General features: G+C 39.6%; 1 protein-coding gene across 5 annotated transcripts in view; it reads right to left on the reverse strand.

The window, feature by feature from the left end:
- Nucleotides 1–17,190, reverse strand: part of STAT4 (signal transducer and activator of transcription 4) — a 114,883-nt gene that overhangs the window by 3,191 nt on the left and 94,502 nt on the right. For all 5 annotated transcript variants that reach the window (XM_034654876.1, XM_034654878.1, XM_002917993.4 and 2 more), the window contains 7 exons: nt 7,870–7,953; nt 6,127–6,225; nt 3,410–3,545; nt 1,835–1,884; nt 1,282–1,376; nt 845–981; nt 310–501 (listed from right to left, as the gene is read on the reverse strand). In XM_034654876.1, coding sequence (XP_034510767.1) covers nt 310–501; nt 845–981; nt 1,282–1,376; nt 1,835–1,884; nt 3,410–3,545; nt 6,127–6,225; nt 7,870–7,953 — 793 coding nt within the window. The remainder of the gene's footprint in view (nt 1–309; nt 502–844; nt 982–1,281; nt 1,377–1,834; nt 1,885–3,409; nt 3,546–6,126; nt 6,226–7,869; nt 7,954–17,190) is intronic.

Consider the following 17,190-nt stretch of genomic DNA (forward strand, 5'->3'; position numbering starts at 1 on the left):
AAGTCAGCACCACTTCTGTTTGGGAAGGAGAAAGCCAAAACTCTATAGGCGGCTAGGAGAAGGCGCCATGGCCTTGTGAAGTCTGGTCACAGCCCCCAGTTATGAACTACGCTGCTGGAGTGCGGCAGCCCCAGCTGTCCCTCTTCAGGAACTGCTGACGCACTACTTCGTTTCTAAGGCTTTGACCTCCACATACCCCCTCCGTCTTATGACAAAGTAAACATAAAAAGAGGAACTTGATTTACTTTACTCCAATATGAGGTTATTTGCCAAAAGCTTAGGAAAACAAGCAAACAGAAAGAACCTAACCTTCACATGGCTGGGAGCTGTAGTGTTTGCCGAAGGCTTTGTCTTTGGGAATGTCAGGATAAAGGTACTTCAGAGGGTTTTCAGGAATGTTTTCAGCCATAATAACCTTGTAGTCTCGAAGGATGTCGGCGAACGGCAGAGCAGACAACCGGCCCTTATTGTAGGGTTCTACAGAGTGGAATCTCACTTCTCCTGGAAAAACAGAAAGGGTGGGTCGGGGGAGGAACATTCAGGTTCCTGCAGGCGTTCTTTGGGGGCATTCTTCCTGCCCACGTCATCTTCATGTCACTGGCTATAAAACAATGTCAGCCCTTTCCTGCAGTGTGGACAGTTCAGATTGCCACACAATAGAGGACACCCACACAGGCTGTGAGAAATTCATGGGACTCTCTTCTGGGACAACGGTAACAACTAGTACTCAAACCCCCTGGACACATGAAAAACAGAACACCATGCTACACACTTCTGAAAACTGAAATACCAATAGCCAAACTCAGTACTAACTTCACACATATAAATGACAGTGAGCATGTACCATTTTCAGAATGGTCTACCCAGGTGAAAGTTATTCCTCCAAGGTGGCTTTCACTGAATCTTAACAAAAAGGTTCCAGGCATTTTATCCTTTAGCAAGAGGCGCTCCTTCTCTTTGCTAACAAAGCCCATGACATACCTAAAAATAGAACAATGCATAGTTTTATCTGATCAAACACTGTAATTTATTACATTTGTATTTATTTCATTCACAAAGAACAGACCTAAATTTGTTCTGAGTATAATAAAAAGTCAGTGAAATACTGCTATAAGATTAAAGTAAATATCAGTACTCTATGAAGAATGTAAGAAACTGAACAACTCCCCAACTCCCCATCACTAAACATGCTTAAGAAGAAAAGAAAAAGAAAGGAAAAAACCAACAGCTTAAAAATAAGAGCCTAATGAACTCATATGGAAAATATAGCCTGTAACTCACCCATCTATCCAAAGAGGAAGAATGTGCTTCTTAATTAGATCTAATATTGCTTCAAGCCATGTCCAAAAGGTAAATGCTTTACCAGGTAAGTGTTCCTGTTGTAATAAACAAACACGTCAGGACAATGATTATTTTAATAGCCATGTTGATATAATAATTTAAGTTCCATTTTTCAATGAAATACTTCATTTAAACTTTTAAAAAAAAACTTATTTTAGAGACAGAGAGAAAGCAAGCCGGGGGAGGGGCAGAGGGAGAGAGAAAGTCCTGAAGCAGACTCCCCACTGAGCAGGGAGCCCAGTGCAATGCAGGGCTCTATCCTAGGACCCTGAGATCATGACCTGAGCAGAAACCAGGAGTTGGCTACCCAACTGACTGAGCCACCCAGGCGCCCCAAAATACTTCCTTTAAAGAAGACAATAGTTTAGAGTTTAAAAAAAAAAAAAACTGCATGCAGGAAATCCTCAAAATCCCAGATTATGTTATGGAGGCTTAAAAAGAAGAACTACTTAAAAAAATTATCTAAATGATATTCTTGCTCCCCTATTTGTACCTTGCAGAACTTGGCCCAGGTGAGATGACCATCATTGTAGCTAGATTGGACTAAAAGAAAAGAATGAGATTTTTATTAAACAATCAGACTTTTCAGTTTGGTGCTCAATTTAGATTTTACCCAGCCCCTTTCAGAAATTTCTTAAGCACCTGTTATGGATTTGCAGTGTACTTAATGCTAGAAACAATAAAAATTTAAGATATGAAATTTATTTTCTAAAAAAAAAATTCTTTTCAGTGAAGGAGCTAAGATAACTTTAGAAAGAGGGTGAGTGTCTAGGGCCAGGCCCCCATGAATAGATAAGATATAAATTATCAGAGAAGAAGGAGGAGGAAACCACACTCTAGTAAGAATAATGTAGGATGAAGCATAGTGGACATGAACATGGCTTATATAGGAGACAGCAAGAGCTGCCTAATGTTGGTAAATAAACATAAAATAAATTTATACAGGTTAGATATAGCCAGATTACCAGGAGTCCTAATTATTACTATGAAAAAAATGAACTCGAGATCCATTAGCCAATAAGTAGCCACTGACTACTTTGATCCAGAGCAATGAAAGTGTTCACGAGTTTCTATCTAAATTTTTAAGGAAATTATACTCATAAAGATTATTTGATAAAGATCTGAAAGGATATGGCTGCTATCTATACTACATATTTAAAAACTTTATTCACTCAACAAATAAGCCTACCATTGCAGTTTATAAACTAAATAAGTTCAAAAAGCATATTTATATTAATTAAATTTTTTAATATTCCCCAAAGAGCTGATTAATTTAAATACCTATTGATCAGAGACTAGGTCCAAGTGGCAACCCAGCATCACTTGCCAAACCACACACAATTTCACTATCGATGCTCAAATGCATCTGTGGCCCCACTTCAACTAGAATTGTATACAAATCCCATCTTAACTCTTTTTTGGTGCTAAATGTGTTCACCCCAGACTTGTCAAGATATAGATATCTTTTGATATTCTTTTAGAAAAATCTTACACTACAGTTGCTACAGGAGGTAGAAAAGATTCTATTTTGCAAACTTTAAGAATGTTAGTCAAAACTGAAATTTTCTTGATATGGAGAATTAAGAATTGCCTGGATAGCTTTTAATTTCTATTAAATTCCCTGGCCCTGGAGTCAGCTATTGTTGATGGCTAACGACCATTGTGATATTAATATGAAAATCAAAGCACCATTAAGGCTTCACAGTACACTCAATGGAAATGGCATAGAAATACCCTGGAGACTGGAGAGTGGAATGGAAAGGAAGGGGCTTTGGAACTGGACAGGCCTGGCCTGTGTCTTGGCTCTCCTGTGTATTAGCCGTGCAGCCATTGCAAATCACTTAGCCTCTGAACTTAAGTATCCTCACCTAGAAAATGGATAGAGTAATGAGTTATCCTTTGCTAAGAAAGATAACAGAACATTTAGCTCTATGCCTAGCAATATACTAGGCACTCAATAAATTGTGACTATCATTATTATTAATAATAGTAGTAATATCACCTGGTTCTTTAAAATGCTTGAGTAACCCCAACCAGAGGCAAGTCTTCCACATCTACCCACTCTCACCTGTAAGTTTCTCTGCTAACATATTGAGTTGATCTGAGTTAAGGCCACGGCCAACATAGGATGAAAACTGCCAGCTCATCACTTCCAGGAGTTGACTCAAAGTGGCAGATGGAGGATTATTAAAGAAAACCAGGTTCTGAAATAGAGTTGTAATGATGATTATATTCATTAATCACACGGAACACACTATAATTCAGTGTATAAAATTCCTCTTTTAAACTCTTTAGGCCAACCTAAGTTAATACAGAATATTGTCTCGTATCTGTTGTGCTTTTTAATTGACACTGATTTTGTCTTTTCCTTGAGTTCCTTAATCCTTGAATCTAATATAATATATGGCTCCATCTTATCCTTAATAGAATCATTGGGCATCTCTTAACTTTCCCTGGACTATGGGCTATCAATCAAGTCATACAAGTGCTTAACAAATCATTGGGCAAATATTCTTTTCTGAAATAGTATTAATCTTAAGCAAAATCTCTATCAAGTTATTTAATTACTTTATCATGGGTTGGTACAAGTTACACCTTGACCAAACAAAGAATCCCAAAGCACAAAAACAGATAAGTCTCAGGCTAAAGTAGACGACCCTACAAAGTGAATTCATAATTAACCTGAGTCCGGTTTTATGAACAATGTATTAGTCTTTTTCTTTTGGTCTGGACAAGAGACTCTCTACATAACTAACTGCAAACAAGATTGCTTTGTACCAGAAACTGGGTCAACAACAGCGAAAGAGGAGACTTCATCTCAGATTACTGGAAAGCAGAAGGTGTGAAAGCCAAGAAAGATGTTCTAAAGAGAGAAGGAGGGGAAGAATTGAGTAATGTAGAGCAGTACAGGGAGAAGCATGAACTATGCTGGGCAGCAAAAAAGGAACCAAGCCAAGAGATTTCAGAAGGTGGGAATAAAAGAGGATACAACATCCAACAAGGAGTGGGAGATAGGAAAGGAAGGAATGGAGAGAAAGAATTTCCAGATAGGCAGTTTTCCCTGAACTACAGAATTGTGTCTGGATAAATGACCCAAAGGCATAGAAACTAATTGAGGTCTGGGGGCTTAGGTTTTGAAGCAGAAGAGAGTGAAGAAGAGAAACCAGAGTTTGTTGTTTTGCTGGACTCTGTAAGTAAGCTGTGCATCCACATTGTAAGCTATATATGATCTGCATTCCCACATTCCTCATCCAGGAGCAGAGCAGAGTCTGGGACAGTTAGTGTGACAGCTTTGGTGGCTTCCTTATAGAAGAAGGATGCTGAAGAAAGCAAAGTGCAACAGTGCTGCACTCAGAGGACATAGAAGTGACCCATCTTTCCTCCTCCACCCTGAAGTTGAACTGAAAGCTCTGAATATGCATATCTCCTAATGGGGAATGGCGTTTAATTCCAGGGGTGTAGGCTCTTCTTGGTTCTAAAGACCAGATAACTTCTGTAGTGAGTGAGTGCTGCTGTCACTGCAGCCTGAGAGGAACTGACACACCACGCACGCTATGCAGCCTTCCTCTCTACAGTTAATCTGTCCCAAAATGCCAGGGCATGGGAGGATGAGAGGGAATCAGGCTGAGTCATTTTCCATGCTGTTTCCTTATTGGGCACATTTTTTTTTAAAAGGGAAAGAACACTTGGAGCTAACTTATCACTTCTGTTCTTATTGCTAGAACCTAAGGTAAAAAAAAAAAAATTTCTTCCCTTAAGAGTGAATATTTGCTTTGAATTAAGAAGAAATGTTATTTATATTTAACCTATTTTCTCTAGACCTTGGTTTCCAGGACAACACAATGAGATTTTGTAAGAGGGAACAAGGGGAAGGGCTGACTTATCTTTTTTGCCACTCCCTTCCCTGTTTGTCTTTTAAGGAGAGCATCTGTTTTCATCTAGCTTTACAACTTGAGGCCAATTTTTGATCAATGTCTCAAATAACCACCAGATGGCATTAAAACCCAACTCAAGCCTAGAATGGATACATCTATAATCAACTTGAAAATTTGTATAGTCAGAGGGTAGTTAGGCAGGACTGGTTGGTATTCTACTCACTTATTTGGAAACCAATTTTCTACCTTTGTAGAAAAGTCAATGTGGAGGTGAGGCCAGTAGTAGTTGAGGAGGTAAACACAGCAGTCAGATGGTAAATTCTAGACCAAGAAGCCTCCCCACAGCTCAATTAACAGAGCCACAGGATGGGCCTAGAACTCTCTGTGATGCACATAGTTGGGGGCTGATCAGACAGACCCTCAGAAGTAACCAATACCTGTCTGTCAGTTTTGCTAGCCAGAACTCTCCCAGCATCGAAGACATCAAAACATATCACTTTAAATATAACATGAGAGGATTCATGCAGCTAAATATATTGGCGTTCTGGAAGTAAACAACCCACAAAGACATGCCGAATTTCATATATATAGATACATGACTATATATTCAAGATTCATATATGTATCTTTAGATGCAGATGGTTTTTTTTTATTTTATTTTATTTATTTATTCGACAGAGATAGAGACAGCCAGCGAGAGAGGGAACACAAGCAGGGGGAGCGGGAGAGGAAGAAGCAGGCTCATAGCGGAGGAGCCTGATGTGGGACTCGATCCCGTAACGCCGGGATCACGCCCTGAGCCGAAGGCAGACGCTTAACCGCTGTGCCACCCAGGCGCCCCCAGATGGGTTTTTTGACAATAAAACAAATCAAATAGAATTAAAGGAGGAGAAATAGGAATAGACTCTACCTGGGAATCATTGGTTGACACATTGTACCAAATGATGGATGCCCAAGCATTAGGTAACTGACTGACATTGGAAATCATCACCACAGGTAATGAGCTGGTCTGGTTTAAAAAAAAAAAAAAGCAGAGTTATTACAGGTAGTTGTACCTTGCACTGATTTTATACTTGACCCTGTCCCTTAAAGGGCCATCTCAAGCCAGCTCTACTCCTTTAATCCTGGTGTCTATACTGCCCTGGTTACTAAAATGTCTTGTGAAGGTATGGGAATTTTCTGAGTACATGTGAATCAAGGTATAGGGATGAAAGAGGCCATAAAAACAGGAATCCTCTCAGACTGCTTGGTCAGTTAGCTTCTCCAGTATCTTCCTTTGACATTATACAGATATTTATACTTATATCATATATAGCCTAAAATGCAACTAATTAGAGCTTGTTATTGATTTTGTGACTGTTTTCTTAATAAGTTACTAGAAAGAATTTAATTTTAAATTTATCTATGAAATGGATCCAATATTCAATTTATGATCTGACATCTAATTAATGTCAGTATTAGACATGGGCATTTTCATTGCAGAAGATGAAGGGGTAAGCAATGTTGGAATACAAAGCTTTATGAGAAAGACAGCTGCCTGGTCTGCTGTGAAACAGCAGCTTAGTAGTATTGGTCCTGTTGTTTTCAACCTCATGGAATAAACAGGCTTTTACAGACTAATGTGCAAGACTAATCAACCTACATTAGTCCCTTCCCATTAAGAGAGCTGAAATACCCAGCTTAATAGCTCATGGAAGCAGAAGTTTAGGAAAAAGAGATGAGGAAGGCATTTGTGGAAAATTTTTACATATTTACACTCATTAAGATAAGAGAGGGAAAGTGAAGTCTACAACAATATATCCCACAAATAAGATCATATTTGGGGTGCGTGAAACTGTGTTTGTTCCTTCATGCACCCATTTATTCATTTCTCTAACCTATGTTGAGCATCCACTATGTGCCGGGCATTGAGTCACTGGTAATGAAGTGACAAAGTCATGATGCTCTGCCTTCAAGGAGCTCCTAATCAGTCATGTTCAATTTAATCCTCAAAATTGCTTTATCACTTCTTTGAGTATAACTGTGACTGTTATAAGAGAGTCAAAACAATGTATCATCAACATTCCTATCATTTCTCTTTACTCATTACATTAGAAAAACTTTCCTTCTGAGGGATTTTATGTACAAGTTAAATTTTTGAAAATATATCATTATGTGACATGGTTTAAGAATACTTATTTCTGCACTGGGTGTTATATGCAACTAATGAATCATCGAACCTTGCATCAGAAACCAGGGATGTACTGTATGGTGACTAACATAATGTAATAAAAAAAAAACATTAAAAAAAAAAAAGAATACTTATTTCTCTTTAGGCTTTCCACTAAGTATTCATGACTCAGAAGATTCCAGAAAATGAACCAACAAACATGCACTCTGGGCAAGCAACTATTCAATAGATATTGAATTGATAATGCCCATGAGATTTTATCATTTATATTTAACCAGAATAGTATACATTCTAAAGGTAGAATGTTGACTAATTAGTAACTGTCTGACATACTGGTTTTCTAAACTAAATAATTTTCTTAACAAAATTCTAAACAAAAATAATAAAGGGTATGTACTAAAACCTAACAAAGACTCAGCTTTCGTCTACAAATGCCAGCCAGTTACTGAATATATTATTAGTAAATAGTTGATTGACACCTACCTCCAAATCTATGGTCAGGCCATAGAGGCAGATCTGTGTTTCAAAGGTTATAGAATGAAGCTCTTCAGTCACCATGTGACAGCCCTAAGGAAGGAAGAAATCAGTTGTTGTCTTACAAATGCACTCCTGCTATCTATTATTAGGACCGTGTCTACAAAAATTAATAAAGTCTTAAAGTAAATGTCCCAAACATTCCCTATTATGGAATATTCTCTCTTAAAAAAAAGTTATTTAAAGTATATACAGAGTGAGAGACCTTATTTCCACAAACAGAATGATTTTAAGTCTTCCTAACAATATAATTTGACTTTTAAAATTCCAGCATAATTTCATCAGTTTAAATGCAGACAAATAATTCTTTATTTTTAATTTTAAAAAATTAGTCCTTTTGGCTTACAAACTATTAATAAAAGCAAGGCATATGTGTATAGATATAACAGAAACAAGTCACTGTCATAATGAATTTGTTTAAAAAGTGAAAGGAAGATTTTTTAAGAACAAAAAAAACAAAAAAAAAAATTGTGCAACAGAATCAGAGGGCAATCAGCCCAAATTAGAGAAAGAGATGCAGGGTTCCTAGAGGGATGTTGCCCAGAAAAAAGAAAAAAAAAAACCCAAAACACAAAAAACTCAGATTGACCTGTTTGACTACATTGCAAGAAGTTTTCAAGTTTCAGGGTGGCTCAGTTGGTTAAGCATCCAACTCTTGATTTCAGCTTAGGTCGTGATCTTAGAGTTGTAAGATCAAGCCCTGAATTGGGCTTCATGCTCAGCATGGAGTCTGCTTGTCCCTCTTTCTCTGTTCCTCCCCCCACTGTGTACTGTCTCTTAAATAAATAAATAAATAAATAAATAAATAAATAAAATCTTAAAAAAAATTCTTATTAAAGTGCACCTGGGTGGTTTGGTCAGTTAAGCACCTGCCTTTGGCTCAGGTCACGATCCCAGGGTCCTGGGATCGAGCCCCACATCAAGGCTCCCTGGTCAACCGGGAGCCTGCTTCTCTCTCTCCCACTCCCCCTGCTTGTGTTCCCTCTCTTGCTGTCTCTCTCTCTCTCTGTCAAATAAATAAATCAAATCTTTTTTAAAAAATTTTAAAAATAAATAAAAATCTTATTAAAAAAGAAATTTTCAAGTTTTGAAGCAAAGTTTTGGGCTACATAAGTGACAGGTACATAAAATAAATTGAACGGCTAAAACAAAATTGAGGCAAACTAATAAATCCAGGGAACACTGGAAGTAATATACGAATGGAAATGCAATTATACTACGATATATGGCTCAGCTGTTAATAATTTTTATATTCACAGTAATGTTAAAATTGAATATATTGACTAAACCAAAATATGTTCTATGATACTGTGAAGATGGGGTGAATTTATATGTATAGGGAGCTGGTATAAAAGAGCCATAGTTTAATCTTTTATAGAAAGAATTCATGAGTTAAATGTATAAACATTTTTTAAAAATCAAGAAGTATTATATGATATTAGCATAATACTTTGACTCAAAAAATGATCACCTCTGGAAAGTAGGTTTGGTGTGGGAAGGAGTGGGACAGAAATTGCTGTTTTGCCCTAATGAAATCTTACAGCACCTTCCTATGTGCCCAAGACCAGCAGCATTGTCAGCATCTAAAAGCTGTTTAGAAAAACAGCTGTCATCCCAAGGCAGGAATCAGATTCTGCATTTTAACAAGAACTTTGGGTGAAATTTGTGAGACAATGAATCTCAGTAAGCTACATCCACATGGTGTTTAGTTTCAAAAGAGATGTGGAAAATTTGGAGATGATGTAGAAGGATAAAACATTTTATTTTCTTTTTAAATTATTTTTATGTTCAATTAGCCAACATATAAAACTTCAGGAGTTTTTGATGTAATGTTCATATTTCTTAAGTAGTCTCCATGCCCAGCATGGAGCCCAACGTGGGGCTTGAACTCACAATCCTGAGATCAAGACCTGAAATCAAGAGCTGGACATTTAACCAACTGAGCCACCCAGGTGCCCTGAAGGCTTAGACAATGTTAAAAAACAAACCCTGTGGGAACCTGTAAACAGAAGAGGAAAAAGTCAGGATGGCATTGGGTGTGGCAGAGTCAGCTCTGGGAGAAATGATCTAATATTGAATATGTATTAATAACAAGTTGGAATCTACCTGTATTAATTTCAAATCGTAGAAACAGTTGCAATATGATATGAAGGACAATTGCATGAGGAAGACTTTACTGACAATGAGGAATGTTAAACTTAGGATTTGTTACTAAGAAGGAAGTAGAGAATTAAAGACTCCTCTCTCCCTTGGGTTAGGTCACTGTTGGTACCTTACACTGACTTGAAGTAGCTGGATTCACTAGAGTGGGAATGCTTCTTACTGGGTTAGTAGAAAGTTATGGTAATGGAAATTTTGCTTGAAATTCCCTTAGATCACCCCCAAAATTATTCCCAGTACATTCAACACAAGAAACAGCCAGCCCCCCCTCCGCCCCAAACCCCTCCCATGTTGAAATAAATAAACTGCTATTTCTTCAGTTGAGCATGAGATGAAGTAGTCAGCTTGTGTTTAGGCACCAAGTTGAACAAAACCCACATTTTTTAAACAGAAAATCTCACTGCCCTATAGGGTGCTTCCACTATGCAAACCCTAAGACAAATGAAGAATCCATAATTTCATGTTCACTAATGGGTGCCTTTCACATTCTCACTAAGTTCAATGGCAGACAGGATGATACAAGCCTGTGCAGAACATTTAAGAGGCCTGAGGCAAGCACACAGATGGAAACCCACATACCACATGTCTAAACATTTAACCATTATAAATCAAGTTAACAAACGTTAAAATATGACATAGCCTCCTACCTTGACATCTAAGCTTTCATATGACCTAACTGGCCCTGTTTTAACTCCTCAAAGTTCCACTGGAAATGGTGGCCTGGAGAGAGCAGGGCCACTCTGGACCATTGCCCACCCGTCTTCCACCTCTGTGAGGGGCCTCACCGACTAGTGTGGCCCAGAGGCTTCTGCTTGTGCCTAGAAACGTTTGCACTAATGGTGCCATTTGTGCTCGGCACTCTGAGAAAGCACACTGCCTTGACCCCACAGACACCCCTCTCTGTGGGGAGGGCCACAGCGGGAGGAGAGCTATAGGGGGTCTTTCTGAGTATGAGGTCCCATCTCTCCCCCGAACTAGCCTCTGCAGTTTAATTTATACAATTAAACACACATATAATTATTCATTATGGATAATTTCCTCAGATCTTTGTGTTATGGCACCTGTGGATTCACCATCAAAAGTGTGAGAAACCAGGACTCCATAGACAGAGCAATGACACTCAGAGTTGTCCATTAACTTTGGAAAATGACTACATGCTTTAGTTATCACTTTACTCAGTTGGAATGTGGATGGTGAGAGGTTTCCTCAGTGACTCAAACTAATTTCTTTTTTTTTTTTTTTTTAAGATTTTACCTATTTATTTGACAGAGACAGTCAGCGAGAGAGGGAACACAAGCAGGGGGAGTGGGAGAGGAAGAAGCAGGCTTCCAGCGGAGGAACCTGATGTGGGGCTCGATCCCATAACGCCGGGATCACGCCCTGAGCCGAAGGCAGAGACTTAACGACTGCGCTACCAAGGCGCCCCCAAACTAATTTCTTTTTTAAGATTTTTATTCATTTATTTGAGAGAGAGAGAAAGAGAGAACGACAGAGCAGGGGAGGGGCAGAGGGAGAGAATCTTCAAGCAGACTCCCCACTCAGCATGGAGCCTGACACAGGGCTGGATCCCAGGACCCCAAGATCATGATCTGAGTTGAAGTCAGACACTTAACCCTGAGCCACCCAGGCAACCCCCAAACTAATATCTAATGATTACTTAAACCCCTGATGCAGTTGTGAGGCACATTTATAAAGAAATCCAGCAAGGAAGCTGACATGTAATACACATGCCTGGAGGAAAGCAGCTCTGACAAAAGGAAGCGTCATTAACTTTCAAAGCTCACATGGCCATCAGTCATAGTCCTTACTACTTTATCAGTGTAGTCCAAGCCAGGGACAATATTCAATTTCACATTCCCAGGATCCATTCTTTGTAGACTGGGGAAAACATTATAGATAAGATGTGCCATTAATGGCTGTGTTTAAAAGCCATTCTAATCATCTGAGATGATTATGGATTTAAAATATCCATATTTATGATATTTTTATTATATGGCACCAAATAATGTAACTGGATTGACTTCATTGTAATTGTAAAGAAAAGCACACATTGGATAATCTGCTAAGAAACTGGAAAACTGGCAGAACTACTTGACCAGGCTCCTGGAAAAGAAAATACACAACCTTTGAAAGGTAGGTATAGATGTCACCATATTCTTTTTTTCCCCCTCTGCTCAATGCCTAATAATACACCCTGGAAATCTAGAATATGTTAACAAATCATTATGGCTTTGACTTCAAAGGAAACCCCTGTTAAAATATGACTGGGATAAGACTCATTTTCACCTAAATTCCTTGCTCACCTCTTTTTAAAAAAAATATTTTATTTAATAATTTGAGAGAGAGAGAGAGCACGTAAGCGGGGGGGAGGAGCAGAGGGAGAGGGACAAGCAGACTTCCCGCTAGGCACAGAGCCCTGAGCAGGGCTGGATCCCGGGACCGAGATCATGACCTGACCGAAGTCAAGAGTTGGACACTTAATCACCAGAGCGCCCCTCCTTGCTCATCTCTTAACAAGCCATAATCTACGATAATGTTGCACGGGGAAGGCTACGTGGAATAGAAAATAATTAACAATAATCCATTCACTTAGTGAATATTTGTTGAATACCTATCATGTGCTAGACACTGGGTTAGATGCTGGGAAACAATGATAAAAGGGGGAAATAATGGTACAATCACATGAGAGATATGCCTCAATCACAGAATCATAGGAAATAAATGGAATATGACAACTAATTCTCAGCCCATAAAATAAGGGGACTACATGGAGGGAGTCCCATAAAAAGTCTACATTTTTAGTGCTATTCTTGTATCAACATCTCTTTTAAAAAGTGTTACCACTACTTAAATTGTTCAGAAGGAAATCAACTTTCCATGAAAACGCCTGGGCTAGTTGGCACGTGAGTAGTATGTCTGTGCTTGAGAACAGTGAACCTTGAAAGAACATCTGTTTGGCTATTTTGTTCAATGAAGCTCAAGTCACCCAGGCTTTACTAATAGCTTCTTTGTGCTTCATGACTTTCCACCACATAAACAAAATTACCTACCACCTCAGTCTGTGGAGAGAATTGTCATTTATCAGTTAAAGCCCACTGACAAAGAGCAGACTCGAGAGGCTGCAATACCAGCTGCCTGCTCAAACAGTTTCCACATTTCAAGAATGACCCTCTAGCCAGCTTTTTGCCAGAGAAGGACCTCTGGGAAAGCCTGCTTCCTGGGAATGCTTATTTTACAGGGACAACCTGATGCCTTCCAAGTTTGGCCGTTTGCTAGGTGATGGAATTGTGTCTTCGGGGTGGCTCTTTTAAGGAAAGAACGAAGGTGGGAGAAAGAGGCAGTAGTGGCTAACCTTGATTTGGTGGCAGCACGTTGACAGATTTCCCATGGAGGGTTGTGAAATTGCAAAGCAAATTATTAGAATTAAATTCATTTTTTTACAAAAAAGTAAAGACCGTACTCTATGTTACACTTTTGCAGATTACAGAACCTTAGTCAAAAAAGCTTTAGAAACTGTCTAAATCCAATGGTTTTCAAATGTTTTTTAACCTTGAAACATATTCTTGAAAAGAAATTCACCACCTGGGTTCTGATCTGTAAAATATATAAAATAGAGCTATCTTGACTGAAACAAGGCTGGGGACCCCAGAGCCCCACCTTTCACCCCCAACCCCCAAATCCAGAGATGGCTCCTAAGGCACCGCTTTGGTTGTTCTGGAAGAGTATATGTCTAATGCAACTTCCTCCCTTTATCCAGTCCTACAGCCAGGACCCCCTGCACATCCTGACTCACCACCTCTTTTTGGATAATGTGAGTCAAACAGCCATGGGTGCTAGGGAGATTTAGAATGGTGCCCCTAGGGAAACTATCATTCGTGGTATGTTGGTATGTTCTCAATCATTTAGTAAGTATCCAATCCAAGTTCTGACAACCACAAAAGCAGAACTGAGGGGCCCAATATATGTGTGTATGTGTGTGTGTGTGTGTGTGTGTGTGTGTGTGTGTGTGTGTCAGATGCGGGGGCAGGTGCGGTGGTAGTAGGAACCTAAGACATGTGATCCTATAAAAAGGGCATACATACATGGTGCTTTGAGTTCTTAAGGACCTGGAGCCAGAGAAGGATGTGCTCAGGGGCCCCTGAAAGGGAACATCTCCAGCCAAGCACTTTGGCAAGTGGGTAGAGAAGAAGGGTCAGCAGTTTGTCCTAAGTCAGGTACCATATTAACAGATATTTCTCCACCTGTGTAAGTACGTGTTCTGTACAAAGGGGCAGCCCTGGAAGGCTGATCAGGAAGAGCCATAGCGGACAGCTGCACAGCACAGGGCAGCTGACTCTCCCACGTACCATCTCCTTCGGTCCTCTTAACAACCACGTCAGTGCACGTCAACCTGATCCCCATTTTACAGATAAGGAAGTGGGAGCTAGTGAGGGTAAGTGGCTTGCACAAGGTCAGCTGCCTGTAAGAGCCAGACCCCAGCACGGTGCTATTTCCAATCCCCAACTGATACATGGAGGAGATAAGGGAGAGGTCAACAACATTTCCTGAGAAAGCATTATTTTACATTTCTTCTACACTTTGTAAGGATTCTGGTGCAAGATAGCTATGGGATTTCTGAGTGGGTGGACAAAGTGAGAAGAAAAAGAGAAGCAGCCAGAGTACAGGAGAAAGGATGAGATGCTACTCAGAAAGGTCTTCCTTCTAGGAATCCCAGCAAATGCAGGGAGCGTGCTCAGGTGAGGGGCAGGAGGTCAGCACTACTCCCAGCACAGGCTTTATGATTCCCAGACGCAGCATGGCATAGTGGCCAAGAGCATGGATGTGGGATCCAGACTACCATGGTCTGAATCTTGGCCTGACCACTCTGTGCCTCAGTTTCCCTATCTAAAATAAGCACACTAATAGTAACTACTTCATAGCTTTGTCGCCAGAATTACGTAAATCAATGTCAGTGAAGCTCTCAGTGCCCAGTATGCAGTAAATGCCACGGGAGGACTTGTTAAATGCATTCTCATCAGGCTGTGAACTCCCGCTGCGGGTGCTCACAGATAAGCAACAACTACTACATGAAATCCGAAAATGAGGTATCATATCCTAGCTTCCTATTTTCCTGACATTTTGGTTACTACCATCTCTGGCCCTATCACTTTATGAACTCCACTTTATCGCTAGATCTTCCCCCAAGCTTTTTCCTGACTTCTTTTGATCGCTCCTACTGCCTGGCCAAGCCCCTGATTCCTCTGTTCATCTTCCTGGCCCTCTTCATATGTTTTGTAACTTTACAATAGTTCCTGCAGCACATGAAACAACCTTCCAGTCTGTGGTGTGCTTTCAATGTCCCTAGGTGTCATATTACAATTCTATCAACAGGGGGAGCTCAAGGAATAGCTTAAAATAAAACGGAGCTAGCAAACTTGGTGGGGGGAGAAAGAATAAAATCATCCTGGCGTGACTGCACCATTTTGTTATTAATCAGAAAATAAGAGGACATACATTCAAAGTATATAAGTAGACAGTGTTAATAAGACATTGCTTGGTTATTATATAGTAGAAGATTATTTTTGTAGATTTCTACTCTAGGGAAACCCAAGTAAAGGCTTTGATTTTACATTTATAAAGATGACAATGTATTGGAGAGTTGAGCTGTTTAGATTTATTCCCATTTCAACTGTTTTACTTAAGAAAAGTTCAGAAGCATTGTATTTAGTCTATTCAGACCTAGCAAATACTATTCAGGGATGTTACACTGCATGAAATGTTTGTAACTCTGGCCAAAATTCCAGGGAGATACATGAAATGACTTTTTACTTAAAATGTGCTAATGTTTCAATTAGGAATTTTGGAAAATCTTTATGGATTTCTATGAGGTGGGAACAATAAATCCTACCTATCTGGTTTATTAGAATATCCTTGAACTCAAAAGCTCTGCTTCTGTGATATCTGGGTGGTAGAGACCTGTTTGCAGCTCTCCCCTAAGCCAAGGCTCTACCCTGGGAGGAAAGCTTAGCTCATCTTTGGTGTGGCTGTGATATCTGGCAAATGCTCTTTAAGACGCAATTAAAGGAATGAAGAATTCTTGGAAGGGAAAATGTAGAGCATTAAACCTGTCGTGGTCAATCTTTGTGGTTTTGTGGGGAGGGTTAGATTGATTGCAGCTGAATGCTGGATTTTTAAAGTGCAAAATTTTCCTTCCAAATAATTCAAAGAGATTTCTCTTAGAAGCTGTGACTATAAAGCCAGGAGACTGAATCCATACCAACGACACCAGAAATAAGTTTCTCTGCTTTACAACAGCATTGTGCAGATGAGCTTACATATACAGCATCTCTGAGCAGAGAGCTTTGGGCATTACTACCTTGATCCGTTAGAGGAAAAACATGCAATATTTCTCTATCAGATCATTTGCAAAGGATCATATTTTCAGTCACTGTTAGAATAGACTCAAACCCAGGTTTTCTAATTCCAAATATGTAAAGCATAGACATATGCCCTAGCATCTAGGCCAACTAAACAGATGATCTCCAAGGCCACGTCCAATCCAGGATTTCACCGCTCTATCATTTACTGACTCAAATGCAGACACTTGGACCGCATCAGTTTGTGCTGTGAATCCATTCACCCAGTGGAATGCAAACCTTACATATAAGGGCAAGGACTGATACCATAAATTAATAGACTGTTTTTCACCTGAGATTTACACATTGTATGTCATGAAGTTTGAGACTTGCCTCTTTGTGGAAAATGAGTGACTTTAAGGTATTTGTGATAGTGGAGGACTGACTAAAGACGTTATGGCACACCTATAAAACTCAATACAGAGCAACCACTTTTAGTGCTGCTCTCCAGGAGTATTAGGTTATGGAAAGCTGTTCACCTTACATTGTTATGTGGGGAAAAAAGCAGGTTATGAAACAGTGTGTGTATATATTTTTTTATAAGTAATATATACATAGATACAGGTCTAGAATGATGTGAACCAAAATGTTAATGGTTGTTCTTTTAAGAGGGTTTATTAGGGCGCCTGGGTCGCTCAGTCGGCTGAGCGTCTGCCTTGGGCTTGGGTCGTGATCCCGGGGTCCTGGGATTGAGTCCCATGTCAGGCTCCCTGCT

Source organism: Ailuropoda melanoleuca, chromosome 2 (genome assembly GCF_002007445.2).
Source record: "Ailuropoda melanoleuca isolate Jingjing chromosome 2, ASM200744v2, whole genome shotgun sequence".
NCBI classification, from domain to species: domain Eukaryota; kingdom Metazoa; phylum Chordata; class Mammalia; order Carnivora; family Ursidae; genus Ailuropoda; species Ailuropoda melanoleuca.